Below are 15,569 nucleotides of genomic sequence, written 5' to 3' on the forward strand. Positions count from 1 at the left end.
AATCCTTCAATGCCTTCATTTATCTCTCCAAGGAGAATCTGTGAGCGATCCTTTCTGATTACTTGTGACTTTCTTTGAATAACGTAAATTAGTTAGGGGACAGTTAATTTATTCTGATACAGAAAGCAATGAAAAATGCCTGAGATTAGGAGGAAGACAATTAACTGGGAAAAAATATTTACGGTGTTTCTCTGAAAAAGGCCTCATTTCTAAGATATATAAAGAATTTGCACATGTTTCTAAGAATAAGAACTATTACCCAAATTGATAAATAATTAGAGGATATGAACAGGCAGTTCTCAAGGGAAGAAATCCTAGGTGTGAACATAGTCATATAATAAATGCTCTGAATAATTAGAGAAAAGTAAATTAAAACAAAGTTTTACTGAGGTTCTATCTTACACTCATCAGATTGGCAGAACTGACAAAAAAGAAAAATGATAAATGTTGGAGGGGGTGAGAGAAAACAAGAATAGTAATGAACTGTTGCTGCCGTGGTTAACTGATCTAACCAACCTGGAAGGCAACTTGGAACAATGCCCCTCAAATCGCTAAACTATGCATACCTTTTGACCCAGTGATACCTTTATTAGGCTCATGCCCCAGACAAATCAAAGATGGGTGTATAAGAAGTATTTATGGCAGTTCTTTGTGATGGCAAAGAATTGGAAACTGAGGGGGATGCCCATTAACTGGGCAATGGCTGAACAAAGTATGGTATTTGAATATAATAGAATACTGTGGAGCTGTCAGAAATGTTGAAATAAATGGCTTCATAGAATGGAGAAGACATATAAACTGATGCAGAATAAAATGAATAGATCCAGGAGGATAATTTATATAATAATAATAACACTGTACAAATGAACAACTTTGGAAGATGTAAGAACTCTGATCAAGGCAGTAATCAACCATGATTACAAAGGACCGATGATAGAGAATGTTACCCACCTCCTAGCAGAGAGGCAATGGACTCAAGGTGCAGAATGAGACACATTTTGGGACATGGATAATGTGTGAATATATTTTTCTTGACTATGTTTATTTGTTATAAGGAAAAAAAAACTAATTTAGAAAGAGAAAAAAAGGGGCAGCTAAGTGGTGCAGCAAGTAGGGCACTGGCCCTGGAATCAGGAGGACCTGAGTTCAAATGTAGCCTCAGACACTTGACATACTTACTAACTGTGTGACCTTGGGTAAATTACTTAGCCCCAATTGCCCTGCCTTCCACCCTCCAAAAAAATTAAAAAAAGAAAGAAAAAAAAGAAAGTAATCTTAAATTTAGAACAATTGCACACCCCATTTGGTAACTTAATTTATACCTACAGTCACAATCAGTTTAAAGGCTTATATTTGAAGTTTCATCAGAGCATAACACTGTTGTGTAATATTACTAATGAAGCATTTCACATTTTACCTTGGTTCAGGGTACTCATCAAAGAGCTAGGCTTGGTCTCCTTTCAGGTGGTAAACTCTAGAGCTAGTAAGAAACAGATTTTACCAGCCCCAAGATGGTTACAGACATCACCAAGAAGTGAGAAAGCTGTGAATACTTGGCACAATATCCAACCTGCTGGAATTACACCTTCCTGACATGATAATCAAGATTGCTTCAGGGTTCAGAGCATTTTATGAATTTTATTAATAATCTGTATTTTGAGCAGCTGGGTATCACAGTGGATAGAGTGCCAGGGAGTGTTGTCAGAAAGACTTGAATTCAAATCTGGCCTTGGATAGCTGTGTGACCCTGGGCAAATCACTTAGCCCTGTTTGCCTCAGTTTCCTCATCTGTAAAATGAGTTGGAGAAGGAAATGGCAAACCACTCCAGTATCTCTGCCAAGAAAACCTCAAATGGGGTCACGAAGAGTCAGAACAAATGAACAATTTAAAAAATATTTAACTGTAGAGAAAAGAAACCAAGAGGAACTGAGACCCTTGCCCTGGGCTAAAAAAAAAAAAAACTTGAGCTAATCTCTTATCTCCCAGCTTTCCAGTCACATTGAACAAAGGGGCCTTCCAGCTTTCTCTACCCTCTAAGAGAAGATAGAGGTGGGGACTTCGAAATGGGTCATTCACTAAAATGGCCCCAGTAGTTGGAGAGAGAGGTAGCCTGGGAAGATAAATCCCTATGGGGGATTTGGGAGCTGGGGCAGGAGGAGTTGGGAAATGCAAAGGTGAGCACAGGGAGAACGATGAACAATATATGCAGGAATATGAAATTAGAGAAGTCAAATGATTAAAGATTGTACAGAATATCATAAATAATTTCTTCAAGGAGAGAGTTGTGTAGCTCTGGATATGGCAAGCACTGTGCAATGTTATAAAAAATGAAATTGAATTTATTTTAACAGACAGAAAAACAACGGATTTCTGACTCAGGAGTTATTTCCAGTCGGTTGTCTGTATATATAGTTGTATGTGTATATAGACTCAACTTGTTAGAGCGAACATCAAATCAGTCTCAAACTAGGAGAACAAAAATGAGGAGACACAAGAATTAATTGAGACAATTCTAGGCTGACCTCTGTTACCCAGCTATCCGTGCTGCCAAATAGAATAGCTTTCAAACAACAGACGTTTTACGTAGATTATTACTTTACTTTAGAGCATTTATGTAAATTGCTATATTTGTAGACCAAAATGGAATGATCTCCAGCTCAGCCAACAAACATTTAATCTCCTTTCCAACAGAAAGATATAGCCAAAGGCAATGTTGTTTGTAGACATGTTTTTGAGATTTTAAAGATAATCGGAAATTATGATCAGTATTGCCTCACAAAACAATGAAGTTTGGTGACACGACACCCTTAAACTAAGCAACATCATCGTCTGTAGTACTGATAAGACAAACCAAGAAAAGAAAAAGACTGAAGAGGGGATGAAGAGGGTGGCTGCTGATCTTTGACAGAGTGGGGAGTTGTTGAGTTTTAGATACTTTCAGATTATTATATATAGGAACTCTGCTTAGCATTGTTATTTTAATATGTGACATTACAAACTTTGAGGTTTACAAAACACTTCACATACATTGCTTTTATCATCCCCATTTTATAGATGAAGAAAGGAACATTCAAAGGTTTAGTAACTTGTTCATGGTGAGGAGGTTACTAATGGTTGTGGGTTGTAGGTACACCCATTATGGTTCTCTTTTAATTCTATATTAAGTGCTCATCCCCCTATGCTAAACCGCACTTGTTGTTTACTTTAGAAAAACAAACAGTATAAAAACATTTCATTCCCTTTAAAAAATTAATTTTACAAGGAATGGTAGATGTAAAATTTAGCGATTTTAACAAATGCAAATGTATTGAACTTCCCCACCAATAGAGATCCAGATAACCTAAATTTATTTATATTAAAACATAAATCAAGATTATAAATGTTGGGGGAAGGGATAATTTATTAAAAATAGTTGGACACAATGGGGAACAATGTAGTGAGAAATGAATCTAGATCCTTAAAACATCAAAGTTTCAATTGCTGCTTCAAATATATAAAAACTGGAAGAAAAGGGAAAAAAACACACTTATTTCAATTGTGATTTAATTTAATCAAAATTTAACTTATTGCAGAAAATTTAATTTATGGCAGAGGACAAGGAAGAAGAGAAGTTCCACAAAGAACCAGATAAAACCCTCTGAATTCAATCTGTGAAATATTTTAGCACTGGGTGGCTTCGCTACAAAGAGGACATTGGAGAGGGAAGTGACAAAAAAAATACATTGGAAAATATGGCTTAGTATAGAAAAGAAACCAAAAAGAAACTTCACATCTATGTAGATCGGTGTTTGGCTACAGGGACATCTAGGTGGCACAGTGAATAGAGAAGACCTCTCCTTTATGAGTTCCAATGTAGCCTCAGATACTTAGCTGTGTGACCCTGGGCATGTCATTTAACCCTATTTGCCTCAGTTTCCTCATCTGTAAAACAAGCTGGTGAAGGTCAGTAAGAAGCAGACACGACTAAAATGAGTCAACAACAAAAGTCATCGGGGTCTACTTTACATAGTGTAATTGATGGGCCACAATCTTAGCTAAGTCTTGAAACTGTCTAATTACCAGAAGATTGTAGACGACATAACTTAAATTCCTAGCACTCATTCTCTTCATTTACTTTTCCCCTTTGATTTCCTCCTCAGAGCTCTAATTGCCTCACACCACTAGCACATTTCTTATTTCACTAAACCCCTCCCTCCTAAATCTCTCTTCACTTTTAATTATCATGGTAAGCGTGGGCCTCAGTTTCCTCACTTGTAAAACAAGAGGTTTGGACTAGAGAATCTCTACAGTCTCAGCTCTCTGAACAGAACTCTTGAGCGAACGAATTTTGTTCTATGAGGCTTAAATTCCTACGAAACATATTCAGATACCCAAGAAGATATTGACTTGAGTTTGTCAAGTTTCGCGTTAATTACACTTTGTAAAGTAGGGCCTTTCTATCAACCTATTTTAGGCCTAGCGTCCAAGTTCTGGGGGTTAGCTGAGGCTCTCAAGAGGTTAAATGACTTGGCCAGAAGCTCTTAAACTCCAAGCCCAGCTTCCTCTCCTCTACAAGCGCGTCTCTCCGACATCGGAGTTGCTCTGTTAACGATGGCCACGCATAGGCACCCGGTGCGGATGCACACACGGGTTTTGGGTCGAAGGCTCTCAAAAGAGACCTTCCTGGGCTTGTATACAAGTTGGACCCTTTGCACACGGCCCCAGCGGGAAACCGCTCGCCATCCCTACTTGTGCGAGCCCCGCCCCCTCCGGAGGACTGAGCGAAGATAAGCCAGGGCAACTCTTGCTTCGAGGGCGTGGGATTCGAATGCGCCGGTGGGGCGGGCGAGGCATTGGCGGCAAGAGAGTTGAAGCTCGCCCGAGCGCTGATTGGCTGCGGGAGCCCGTCGCCCGGTGCGATTTGTTGTTTGGACGTGGCACGTGACGCCGCCGGGGCGCCGGCACGTGCGGCGGTTTAAGCGCCGACCGCGTTTGGGCGGGACCGCTCAGTGAAGAGGTGGCTGGCTGTGGTCTCGGGAGGTGAGGAGGCAGCCCAGGAAATGGGACCAGGGGCCCCCAGACCGTCCGGCCGGGGCGGACACCGCGCCTCGCCGCTGCCTCTCACCCTTCTTCATGGTCGAATGGCAGCAATGGAGGGAAGGGAAAGAGGGAAGGCCGGGGTGGGGGCCCCTCATTGCCCGGCATCGAGTAGGGGATCGCGGGGGGCCAGCGGGCCCAGGCCTCGCCGCCTGGGGGACCTGGGTGAGGCCGGGGCGGCGCCAAAGCCCGTTATCGGGGACTGAGGGGATGGGGGCGGGCGGGGTGGGTCCCCTTGTGTCACCTATCGGGTACCCCCACCTGTCTTCCCTCCCCCTTTACCGTATAGCAAGGAGCCCAAGCTGTCCTTGGGAAGGAAACTCGGAGAGTCCCGGAAAGGAGACCTAGAGCCCCCCCCCCCCCCCCCGGCCTCCTTTCCTCTCCCCCCACCCCCCCTTTTAGTTTTGTTAGTGGTTCCTAAGCGAATTGCTGTTATTTTGGAAAGGGTGAGCCTGCAGTCCATGGGAGATTGGGCGGGGGTGGAGGTGAATTTGAGTATGAGATGAACCAAGCTCCCCTTGTAGGGATTATTGCAGTATTGATGCAAAATACTGATGAAAACAGTTCAACTATACAGCCCTTTCAGGGGTTAAAAATGAGTAATGTTTAAAGTCCCTATGTGAAATTGGGCTTTTGTAATTAATAGGCTTATGGTTCTGTGGCCAGATATACATAGTTGTGTTTTTGTTTAAGTAGGACTTGTGGCCACCATGGGTGATGAAGATTGGGACACAGAAATCCTCAAACCTCACATGCCGTCTTTTGCCCCTGCATTTGACAAGGTGCTCTGCTTAAAGTTTATTATGTGTGTTAAAATAGTGCACTGGGGAGTTTAAATGATGCATTTTTAGGCCTAAGACATGTTTTAGAGTGATAACTGGAATTATTATTATATTTTATGATACCGTATGAAATGGGAAAATAACAACGACAAGGTATCCTAAAGTGATGAAGCCAGTGTTATCCCTACAATTTCTTTTTTATTTTTTAACAGGCAATTTAGTACATTATACAGGTTTTGGAACAGGAAATAGATTTATACTCACTTATGTTCACTTGGCATAGGAACGACTGAAATGGCTATTTCTTTTGTGGAAATTGATTCCCTCCCTCCTTGAGTTTCCACAAAGTAATTGTGCAAAGTTTTGTGCTAAAACAAAAATTGAGAAAGGTTAGCCAATCAAAAAGAGTCTATGTATGGTCTTCATTAGATATTGGTCCTGGGTCCCCTTAAAGAGATTGTCATGAATTTTAAAATTATAATTCAGCTATGTGATATTTGGTTTCGGTTTTGTGTAAGAGAATTGTTTTGTTTAAAAGAAAATCTGACTTTTCTGCTTGTGGCGAGGCAGCTTTCCAAACCTTGGTAAAGTGCTTATGATTAACTGAAGATGTGGTTCTATATAGGGAGTGATGACTGCTTATTAGCTGTGTGACTTTGAGCAAGAACTTGGGTGTTGTGATAGATAATCTAGCACTCCTCCCACTATACCATATTATGTTTGAACTACAGAATCTGTTCACTTTTCTCCCCTCATTTTTAGGGCAACCTCATGTTTTTGAAATAATATTTTGCTACTGATATAGGAGCAAAAACAAATCTTTCACCTTTTGTTGAATTTCAGACTCAAGGGAGTTTTGCAGTATTTTTTTTAAACTATTACTGCTGCCATGGCCAGCTGGTGTAGTACTTTGTCTGAAATTCAGTAAGGGACTACATTTAAGAATTAAGATAGCCCTTTGGATGTACTCTTTTTTTTGGTAGTTGCAGGTCCTGACTATAATTTGAAGTGAATAATTGAGTTTAATCTATTTTCTTTTCGTAGGATTCTTTTTCTTCAGGAGCCAATGGAGATGCTTTTAATAGGGCTTCAGATTCATCAGGTATGTGTTGCGGCAGAGATGTGTGTCCCATACAGGACACCTAAATTAGGTAGAGTAGTCTGAAATTTTTTTGGACTCAATCTGAATTTGTTCTGATTTGGAGCATGTTTGGCTTCTGAGTCAAAGCCGAAGGGCTCCTATTGAGAATAGGGCACAGAATTCAGAACTTGGGGGGCTAAAAGATCTTGCAAGATTGTGACCTCTGAGGAAGAGAACCATCTAAGCTACAGAATTATTGTTGGACCTGTCAGGCAATTAAAGCACTTTAATCTCAAGGGCCTCTCATCAGCAGACAGTTGACAAGTTAACCCAAATCCTCCTTTTGATAACATATTGGTTGTTTGACCCTTGGCAAATCATTTAACCTCTCAGGTAATTCTTTTAAGATTGTAAGTTACAGAACAGTTGCTAAACAGTCCTGGTATTGGAAATTTCTTCAGTGTGAGCTTTCTACACTGACCAAATTACAGCCAGAAAATACTGTTTCATTTTGTAAAGAAGATATATCTGCATAATAATGTGATTGAATTAACTAACTATATACAAATTAGCTTATTCTTTTTATGGTCATGATTCATTTGATGAGTCTTTTCAACTAGATTTTAAGGCGGGAATATTTCAGTTCTGGTTACTACATTTTAGGAAGGACAAGATAAAATGGATTGTTTCTAGGATGGTGAAGGAACTTGAAACTGTGCCATGTAAAGATTCATTGGAGGGTTTGGGGATGCTTACCTTGGACAAGAAGATTAGTGGGAATTGAAGATAGTGTTCTTTGGAATGCAAGGAGAGTTCTCATGTGAATAATGGATCAACAATTGCTTGGCTACATAAGACAGAAATAGGAACAGTGGGTGGGAGTTGCAGAGTTTTCAGCTCTTTGTAAGGAGACACTTGTTAATATAACTGTTCAAAAGTAGAATGGACTGCCTTGAGAAATGAATTTACCATTATTAGAAATCTTTAAGTAGAGTCTAGGTGACTACTTATAGAAGAAATTCATGAATAACACATAAATTGAGTAGATTTGAAAGGAGAAAATTTGGATTCAAAAGCTGGCTCTGCCACTTAACTACTTAATCTTCCTGGATCTGTTTCCTCATTTGTGAGGAAATTGAACTCTTTTAGCTCCCATTTATGATCTCTTTAATTTTCCCCTCCCCCTTGATGATGTTCTCATTCAATTCAAAATTTTAAGAGCATTTTCTTGATAGATCTTCTTTTCCTCATGATTCCTCAATTTTTATTATGTTCCCTTTCCTTCCAATTCTAGCAAAATATAATCTCAAGCACAACAATTATTATCATTTGAAAATTTTTTGTATCCCTGTAGTAGATGCTTGATAAACTTTTGAATAAATGATTTTTGCTAATTGTCTTTTTGCATTATTAAAGTAACTCCAGCTCTGTTGTTAACTCAGAAGTATTATCACCGCCTCTCTAGACGGCAGTTTTCTAAAATCAGGAGTTTTCGAGTTCACTAAAATACTAAGTACTTAATACTTATTAATTTAGTCACTAAGTACTAACATTTTAATATTTAAAGAATAATATAGAGAATAATAAATGAGTAATATTTCCTATAAGTATAAATACCCAGATATATTTTGTTGCCTTCTTTATTAAATCTGGAGTATTAACAGTAACTGCTTAGTCTAATCCAACTCTGGGCCTGGGTGCAAGGTCCATAAAAAACAATTCATCCTGAACCAATTTTTAGTCACATGCCTTCTTAGTTATAATAACTAATATCTGTAGTGCTTTTCCCACCTCCAGCTACAGTTTGTTTTCTGTTCATTCCTCATTGGTGGCTCGGAGGGCCAAAATAGCATTTCTAGCCTCAAAGGTGCAAAGCTGCTTCCTCCTCTGTCCTGGTGAAGTAAAGGAAGAAGATAGTGGGGAAGAGGAAAAAGAGGTGGGGAGGAATTCCTAAACATGAGTAATAGAAGGCTCAACCCTTTTTTGTAGTAAAATGTTCAGTGTTGTGCAGTGTCATAAACTGGCAAAGAAAGTTGTATCATGAGCAAAAAACGTTTGAAAATGGTTCCCTTGCAATACTTGTGTAAGGTAGGTAGTGTAGGTATCACCCTTGTTTTACAGATGAAGGAAATGGGACTAAGATGTCAGTAACATCAGCTTACATTTATGTCATTGTCAAATGATTTACCTAAGAATCGTACAGCTAAGGAATGGTGGATCTTTGGGACTTGCCTGTGTCTTCTGAAAAAGGCTAGTGTGCTTTCTGCTGAACCATGCCCTCTGCCTGGGGCATATGGGTTTCAGAATAGTTCAGTGATGAAGGATATTTGGCAAACCTTGGTATTCATGTGTGGTACTCTTCCATTTTGATATCTCAAAGGAAAAAGCCACATTTGTACTTCTAATTACTGTTCTTTTTTTCCCTCTCAACTTGTCACAAAATCAGCCAAACAACTATGCTAAAGTACTATTCCCTGGTGCTCAGTCAAATTGGTATTGGTTTCTTTTCAGTCATGAGAATTTTTTCCCTTCAGCCCTCCTTTGAAACTGGTCTAAATGCTAATTTGAATAGACAACTTAAGAGCTATCTGTAACTACTCACAGATTTCTTCTTGGGTTAGCTTATTTGTATTTTTTTTTAAAGGAAAAAAATACTTTTTTTCTTTTGGACATCTAAAATACATTTTAAAACAAAGCTCTGTTTAAACTGAATGCATTATCCACAATCTGAAATCTATCTACTCATGGGCAAGTAAGTTAACTTGTTAGACTTTGTTTCCTCATTAGAAATAATTGGGAAACTACATGGCTTTTCCCTGTCTTCACAGGGTTGTGAAGAAATCACTTAGCAGATTTTTAGAAAGTCTTACATAAATATTGGTCATTATTTTACGCCTATCTCCTTCCTTCATTCTGGATTTTACTCTTCTGTGGCACAGAAAAGGATAATAGGGTTGTAAGAATCTGAAGTCTTTTGTATGTTGCTATGTATTTTGTTCATCTGTGTAGCTTTCATTTATGTAAAAATCTTTTCACAACTCTCTTAGGTAGTAAAAGTATTACTCCTGTTTTATACATGAGGAAGTCAAGACTGGAGTTGTGACATATCTAGCCTTATTTGAACCTAGAGTTCTACTAACTTAAAGGCCAGTATTTGTTGCATTACATCACGTGCTTATATTTGAATCCTTGTATTGATAGGTAACATTTGAAATTCGCCTATTTTTGCCAACTACTCTTAGTCTGGTGCTACTATGAGGACGGGGAAACCAGTAAGACTTTTTTTTATTAGTCTTAAGCACAAAGGGATTAAACTGTGTCAATGAACCCTTTGAAAGACCTAAGATACAGATTTTTAAAAAGGTCTTAACGTTGAGAGGAGAAAAAAGAAAGCTAAGAAAATATATAAGGGAAGAGAGCACATTGGGAAATGCTTTGGTGCCTTTGACTAGTGCACTGAAGTTTGTGCCATAAGGGGAGTGTGTTTGTTTTTGACTTACGCACTGGGGATCATTTATCTCAGCAGTTTGCATGTATTGAATTTTTTAAAGATTGGGTCACTTATGATACTGATGCTTCATATACTTTATTGCTTTCATTTTGTTTTGAGGTAGGTGTTTTGTTCTGAAAATATGCAACCACATGTTGCATGCTTTAATGGATATGGTGCACGTTAAATCTATCATGTAAAACTGAGTGGAGATTTAGCTTTAGTGGAATCTGTATTCATGCACATTATTCTGATAATTATAATCTGGGTATTTTAATAAGGAAGTCAATCTTCCCAAGCAAGAGAAAACATCTCTAGCTCATATTTAGAGTAATTGTCTTGGCAAATTTTGAATCTAATTGAGTTTGGGATTCAAAAATAAATTGGGTACTATAGTGAATTCAGTATAAGAACTCAAGGAACTGAGTTGCAAAAAAAATTCTTTAAAGATCTTCCCGAGGTCATTCAGCACTATACTTTTCTGTTTGATCAGACAAGCTATATTTAAAGTATTTTCAGTTTGTCATAAGTCCTTATTGGACTAATGAGACATGGAGGATGGCCTTTGCAAAGAAATGGAGATGGAAGATGGAGTACTATGAGGAACAGATGTATAAGTATTTTCTGTCCACTTTTTAATGAATGTAACAAATAGACTAAAGTAAAATTGTACTTTCATTTTATTTTAAATGTAAATTTATAAAATAGCACCAAGTACTTATTTGCTTGCTCCTAGAGAATTGAATGAATGGCCTTGACCTGTAGGATTCTATGATCTAAGCTAATATTATTTCTTATAGGTAGAAATACATTGAAGTTACACAGCTCTGATTGTTTAAATTTAACAAATACTTAGTAAGTGTCTACTATGTTGAAGGTACTTTGCCATCTGTGGGGAATTTAAAGATAATCTAGAAAAGAGTTCCCTGTCATTCTGGAACTTATCTTCTACTAGGGCGAATAAAGTATTTATAGAGATAGGTAAATAACTGGGAAGAATAAGGAAAGCCCTCTTTTAAGACATAGCATCTGGGTTGAGCCTTCAAGTAGACTAAGTTACTAAGAAACTGAGATGTGAAGGGATGACATTTCAGGCATGCCGGAAAGTCAGTGATAGGATCCTGAATTCTGGGGAGCAGCAAGTAGTCCAGTTTGGCTGCCATGCCAAAGGAGTAATGTAAGAAAAGTATAGAAAGATAAGAGCCACATTGGGAAGATTCTGAATTTCAGAACCAAGCTGAAGAGTTACAGTTTGTCCTAGAGGCAATAGGAAGCCACTGAACATTTTTGAGCTAGGAAATGACATGGTAAGACTTGTGCTTTAGGAAAATTATTTGGGCAGCTATGCGGAGGATATATTAGAGAAAAGACTGGAAGCTGGGCCTTCAGTTTAAAGGCTTTTGTTACTAATAGTCTGAGATGATAAGAGCCTAAAAAGTGTGGTAATCATTTGAGTGGAGAGAAAGCATTTGAAAGCTATCATGGAGGTATAATCCATAAGACATGGCCAGAGGGGAAGAGTCAAGGATGACTGTGAAACTGTGGAAGATTGGTAGTATACTTAACAAAAGAAAGCCTTACATAGGAGTGAGGGATTTAGGGAAGAAGATAAACACCGTCTTGCACATGATGAATTTGAGGTGCTGATAGAACCTCCAGGTATAGATGCCAGCAGGCAATTGGGGATATCTGAACTCAGGAAGGAGAGCTGGATATACATATTTCAGAGTTATCTGCATAGAAATGTTAATTGAACCTCTGATAAGATCATTGAAAGTATATATAGAGAGAAGAATGATGGGGGATAAACTATTAATAATGATATTGCAATCGATATTGAAGTGGAAGAATCAGGAAGACCAGGGGAGAACAATGTACTTAAACATGGCAAAGAAGAGTGTGTTCAGGAGGGAATGGATAGTAAAGTGTCAAGCTGGAGAAGACTGAGAAAAGACCAGCATGTTAAGTGGAGATCTTTGGTAACTTTGAAGAAAGTAGTTTCAGTTAAGTGGTTGTATTAGAAACTAGATTACAAGGTTTAGAGAAGTGATTGGAAGTTTAGGAAGTGTCTGTAGTCTATCTATAGAACAGGTATGGATAATTTTCCTAGGAATTGGGTTGTGGAAGTGATGAAAATCAGGACAATAGCTTGAGAAGGTGATGATCAATTGGAAGATAAGGGTGGAAGAGACTTGAGCAAAATTTTAGGTAATAGAGAAGGAAACAAGTAAAGAAGATAAAGGGAGGGGTGTTCAAAGAGGCAGACTCTTAAAGGAGAAGGGAAAGGATGGGAACAAGTGCAGAAGTAGAGGAGTTGTCCTTGGCAAGAAGAGTAATCTCTTCCTCAGAGTCTAGCAAAGGAAGAGAAAAATGGGGGATGATGTCAGGAGGTCTTGAGGGGAGAAAAAGGAGCTCATGATGGATATCCTCTGATTTATCGGTAAGGTATGATAAGAGGTCCTTAGAAAATAAAGGCAGGGTGATGGTGCAGGACTGGCGTGGGAGGTTTGGGGAAGGAAGGGAAGGTTTGGAACAATTGTGGGGAAATATGTCATTCAGTCAAACAAGAATAAATGACTGCTTTATAGTAGTAAGGGCCTAGTTGAAAATAACATAAATTTGTAGTGCAACTGATGGCATGATTGTGTGAGATTTCCTTTGGATGTATTTAGCAGCATGCTAGAAGGAGAGGAGACAGATGATAAGGCAACTCAGTGTTGGAGTTTGTTAAGGTGTGAGTGTTATTTAGAACAAATGGACAAGGGACTGAAGTGAAGAAGACAATTAAACTGGTTAATGCTACAGTCAATTATAAGTAGTGGAGAGTGAGGTCAGAGCGGGGATGGATAACATGACCAGAGATTACAGTAAGTATGAAGCCTAGGTTTAGGAGAGGTGAGAGTTCCCTCTTACCTCTAGGATCAAATATAAATTCCTCTCTCATTTAAAGTCCTTCATAACCTGACCACAGCCTACCTTTTGAGCTTTATTCATTACTTCCCTTCATGTATTCTGTGGTCTAGTCAAACTGCCTTCTTAACTATTATTTGTACACGTCATTCTCATCTCTTGACCCTGTGCTTTTGTATTGGCATTTCTCCATACCTAGAATGTTCTCCCTTCTGATAAAATCTAAACTCATCGAAGGAACTTGCTCTTTCACTTTTGTCTTTATGCCTGGCACAATGCCTTTTTCATAGTTGGCACTGAAATTTTTTTTGATTGATTGCTTCCCCACACAATAATTACAGCCACAGAATACCCAAATATGTCTAGTAAGATAAAGAAAGAAATACACTGATGTGGATTCTGATGAAAGGACTTGGAACCACCATAGGGAGGGAGCATAGGTGATGAATACTTGAAATAAACATTTCCCAGAAATTTTAGCTTTCAGAATTCCCCTTTGCTGTGCTAAACAATATATATGTATATATATATATACACGTATATATGACTTCATAAAGGAAATTTGATTTAAAACCATAATTTTCTTGTCTAATTTTTGACATCCTGTCTGACGGATTATCTGTGGTTATAAATATGTTATATAGCCAATTCAATTTTGGATACTTTTAAACTTTTTGTTATTAAGCAGTACTTTCTAAATATTAACTGGTACTTAAATTTTACAAAAGTTGTTGAAATAAGTATACATATATGACATCTACATCTAATGGAAGATACTGATTTTTTTTTCTAAATTTACTTCAAATGTGAATTGTATTAGAAATCAGTGATGCACCTACCCGAAGAGATCAATTCATGAGAAGTGGATTTGCTTCTGGACGGAGTTTGGGAAACAGAGGTATGTATTAAATGTTTGCATGACTGCTGAACAAGTAGGTAGTAGAGGGAGTGATAGTGAGTACATTGCTCTTCTGGTTTTTTTTTTGGTGGGGTGGTTTTTTGTTGATGATAAACTCTATATGACATTGATTTTTTGTATAATTACTGTTTTTTCTTTTAGTTAAAGGAAAATATTAATAAAATTACTAAATGTTTAGTGGAAGACATACTAGAAAAGGTCTAGGTGTTTACCTTCCTACCTCATAGGGTTGTTGTGAGGATAAAATAAATTAACGAAAATGAAAATATTTCATAAACTATAAATTGCAATATAAATGAGAAGTGTTATTAATTTTTACATTTTATTGTATTTGCCCAAGCATTTCTTTTTGTGTTGTATGCCACGATGATTGGTATTATCAAACCATTAGTTTTTCATCTTTCTTGAATTTATGAAATTGACTTAAATACCCCAACTAAGAATGTCAGCTTTGTGTTATTTAAAGAAAGAATATTGTATTTACCCTAGACTAATAAAAGGGATTTCTGTTTAGTACCTTGAAAGAGTATTTTTCATAAGAGTTTTTATTTATTCTTTTTGTAATAGTGATTGTTTTGACAGAAGACAATAAAATATTATGCTATTTTATGATTGTAAGTATTAAGGAATAATATTGACACAAAGAAACACCAAAAACTTCAAATATAATTTTATTTTTAAAATACTTTAAAACATAGAGAATATAAAGTAAATGCTGTTATAATTAAATGAAAGGCAATGGGAACACTTAGTATTCCCTAATATTTTTTGTGTCATTTACTGTGGAACATTTGATATGATATAATTGGCGTGTGGTTTGAAATGCTTTCTATCTATATAAAGACTTTTCTGAGAATTCTTATATTTTTGGAAACCTAGGGAAGATTGTGTACCTTTTTGTATGGCATTTCAAAAGAATAGGAGTTTTTTTAGAGGCGTAATCAACTAAGAATGGAGTTGTGGTGTGTTTTTTTTTTTTTTAGAACTAGTCCTCAGACTAATAGAGGAAATAATTCACTTTTAAGTTATGCTGTTCATTTTTTTAATCAAAATCATCACAAGTGTAAGTTTTTTTTTTTAATAAAGCGCCACAGTCAAACACATTGATTCCTAAGTCTGTAAACTTACTAAAGTTACATTTCACCCTTCCTACTTTCACCCAAAGAGTAGGAGTACTAAATAATATTTTTGGTAACACAGCTCAGGGAAATTGCTAGCATGAATTTTGTAAAGTTGTAAAACATTTATATAGGAAAAGAAAATGTGTAACTGAAAATTTGCCCAACTCAGAATGAGCTAAATTAACCATA

General features: G+C 37.5%; 1 protein-coding gene across 6 annotated transcripts in view; it reads left to right on the top strand.

The window, feature by feature from the left end:
• Positions 1-5,040: 5,040 nt before the first annotated feature.
• The window catches only part of DDX4 (DEAD-box helicase 4), a 57,974-nt gene continuing 47,445 nt past the window's right edge, over positions 5,041-15,569 (top strand). For 3 of the 6 annotated variants that reach the window (XM_036768341.1, XM_036768330.1, XM_036768337.1), the window contains exons 1-3: positions 5,788-5,859; positions 6,904-6,961; positions 14,161-14,238. In XM_036768341.1, the coding sequence (XP_036624236.1) occupies positions 5,788-5,859; positions 6,904-6,961; positions 14,161-14,238 (208 nt within the window). Of the gene's footprint in view, positions 5,189-5,773; positions 5,860-6,903; positions 6,966-14,160; positions 14,243-15,569 lie in introns of those variants that run through there. The other 3 variants (XM_036768323.1, XM_036768326.1, XM_036768332.1) reach the window with 3 other exon arrangements.

The sequence above is a fragment of the Trichosurus vulpecula genome, chromosome 1 (genome assembly GCF_011100635.1).
Source record: "Trichosurus vulpecula isolate mTriVul1 chromosome 1, mTriVul1.pri, whole genome shotgun sequence".
NCBI lineage: Eukaryota > Metazoa > Chordata > Mammalia > Diprotodontia > Phalangeridae > Trichosurus > Trichosurus vulpecula.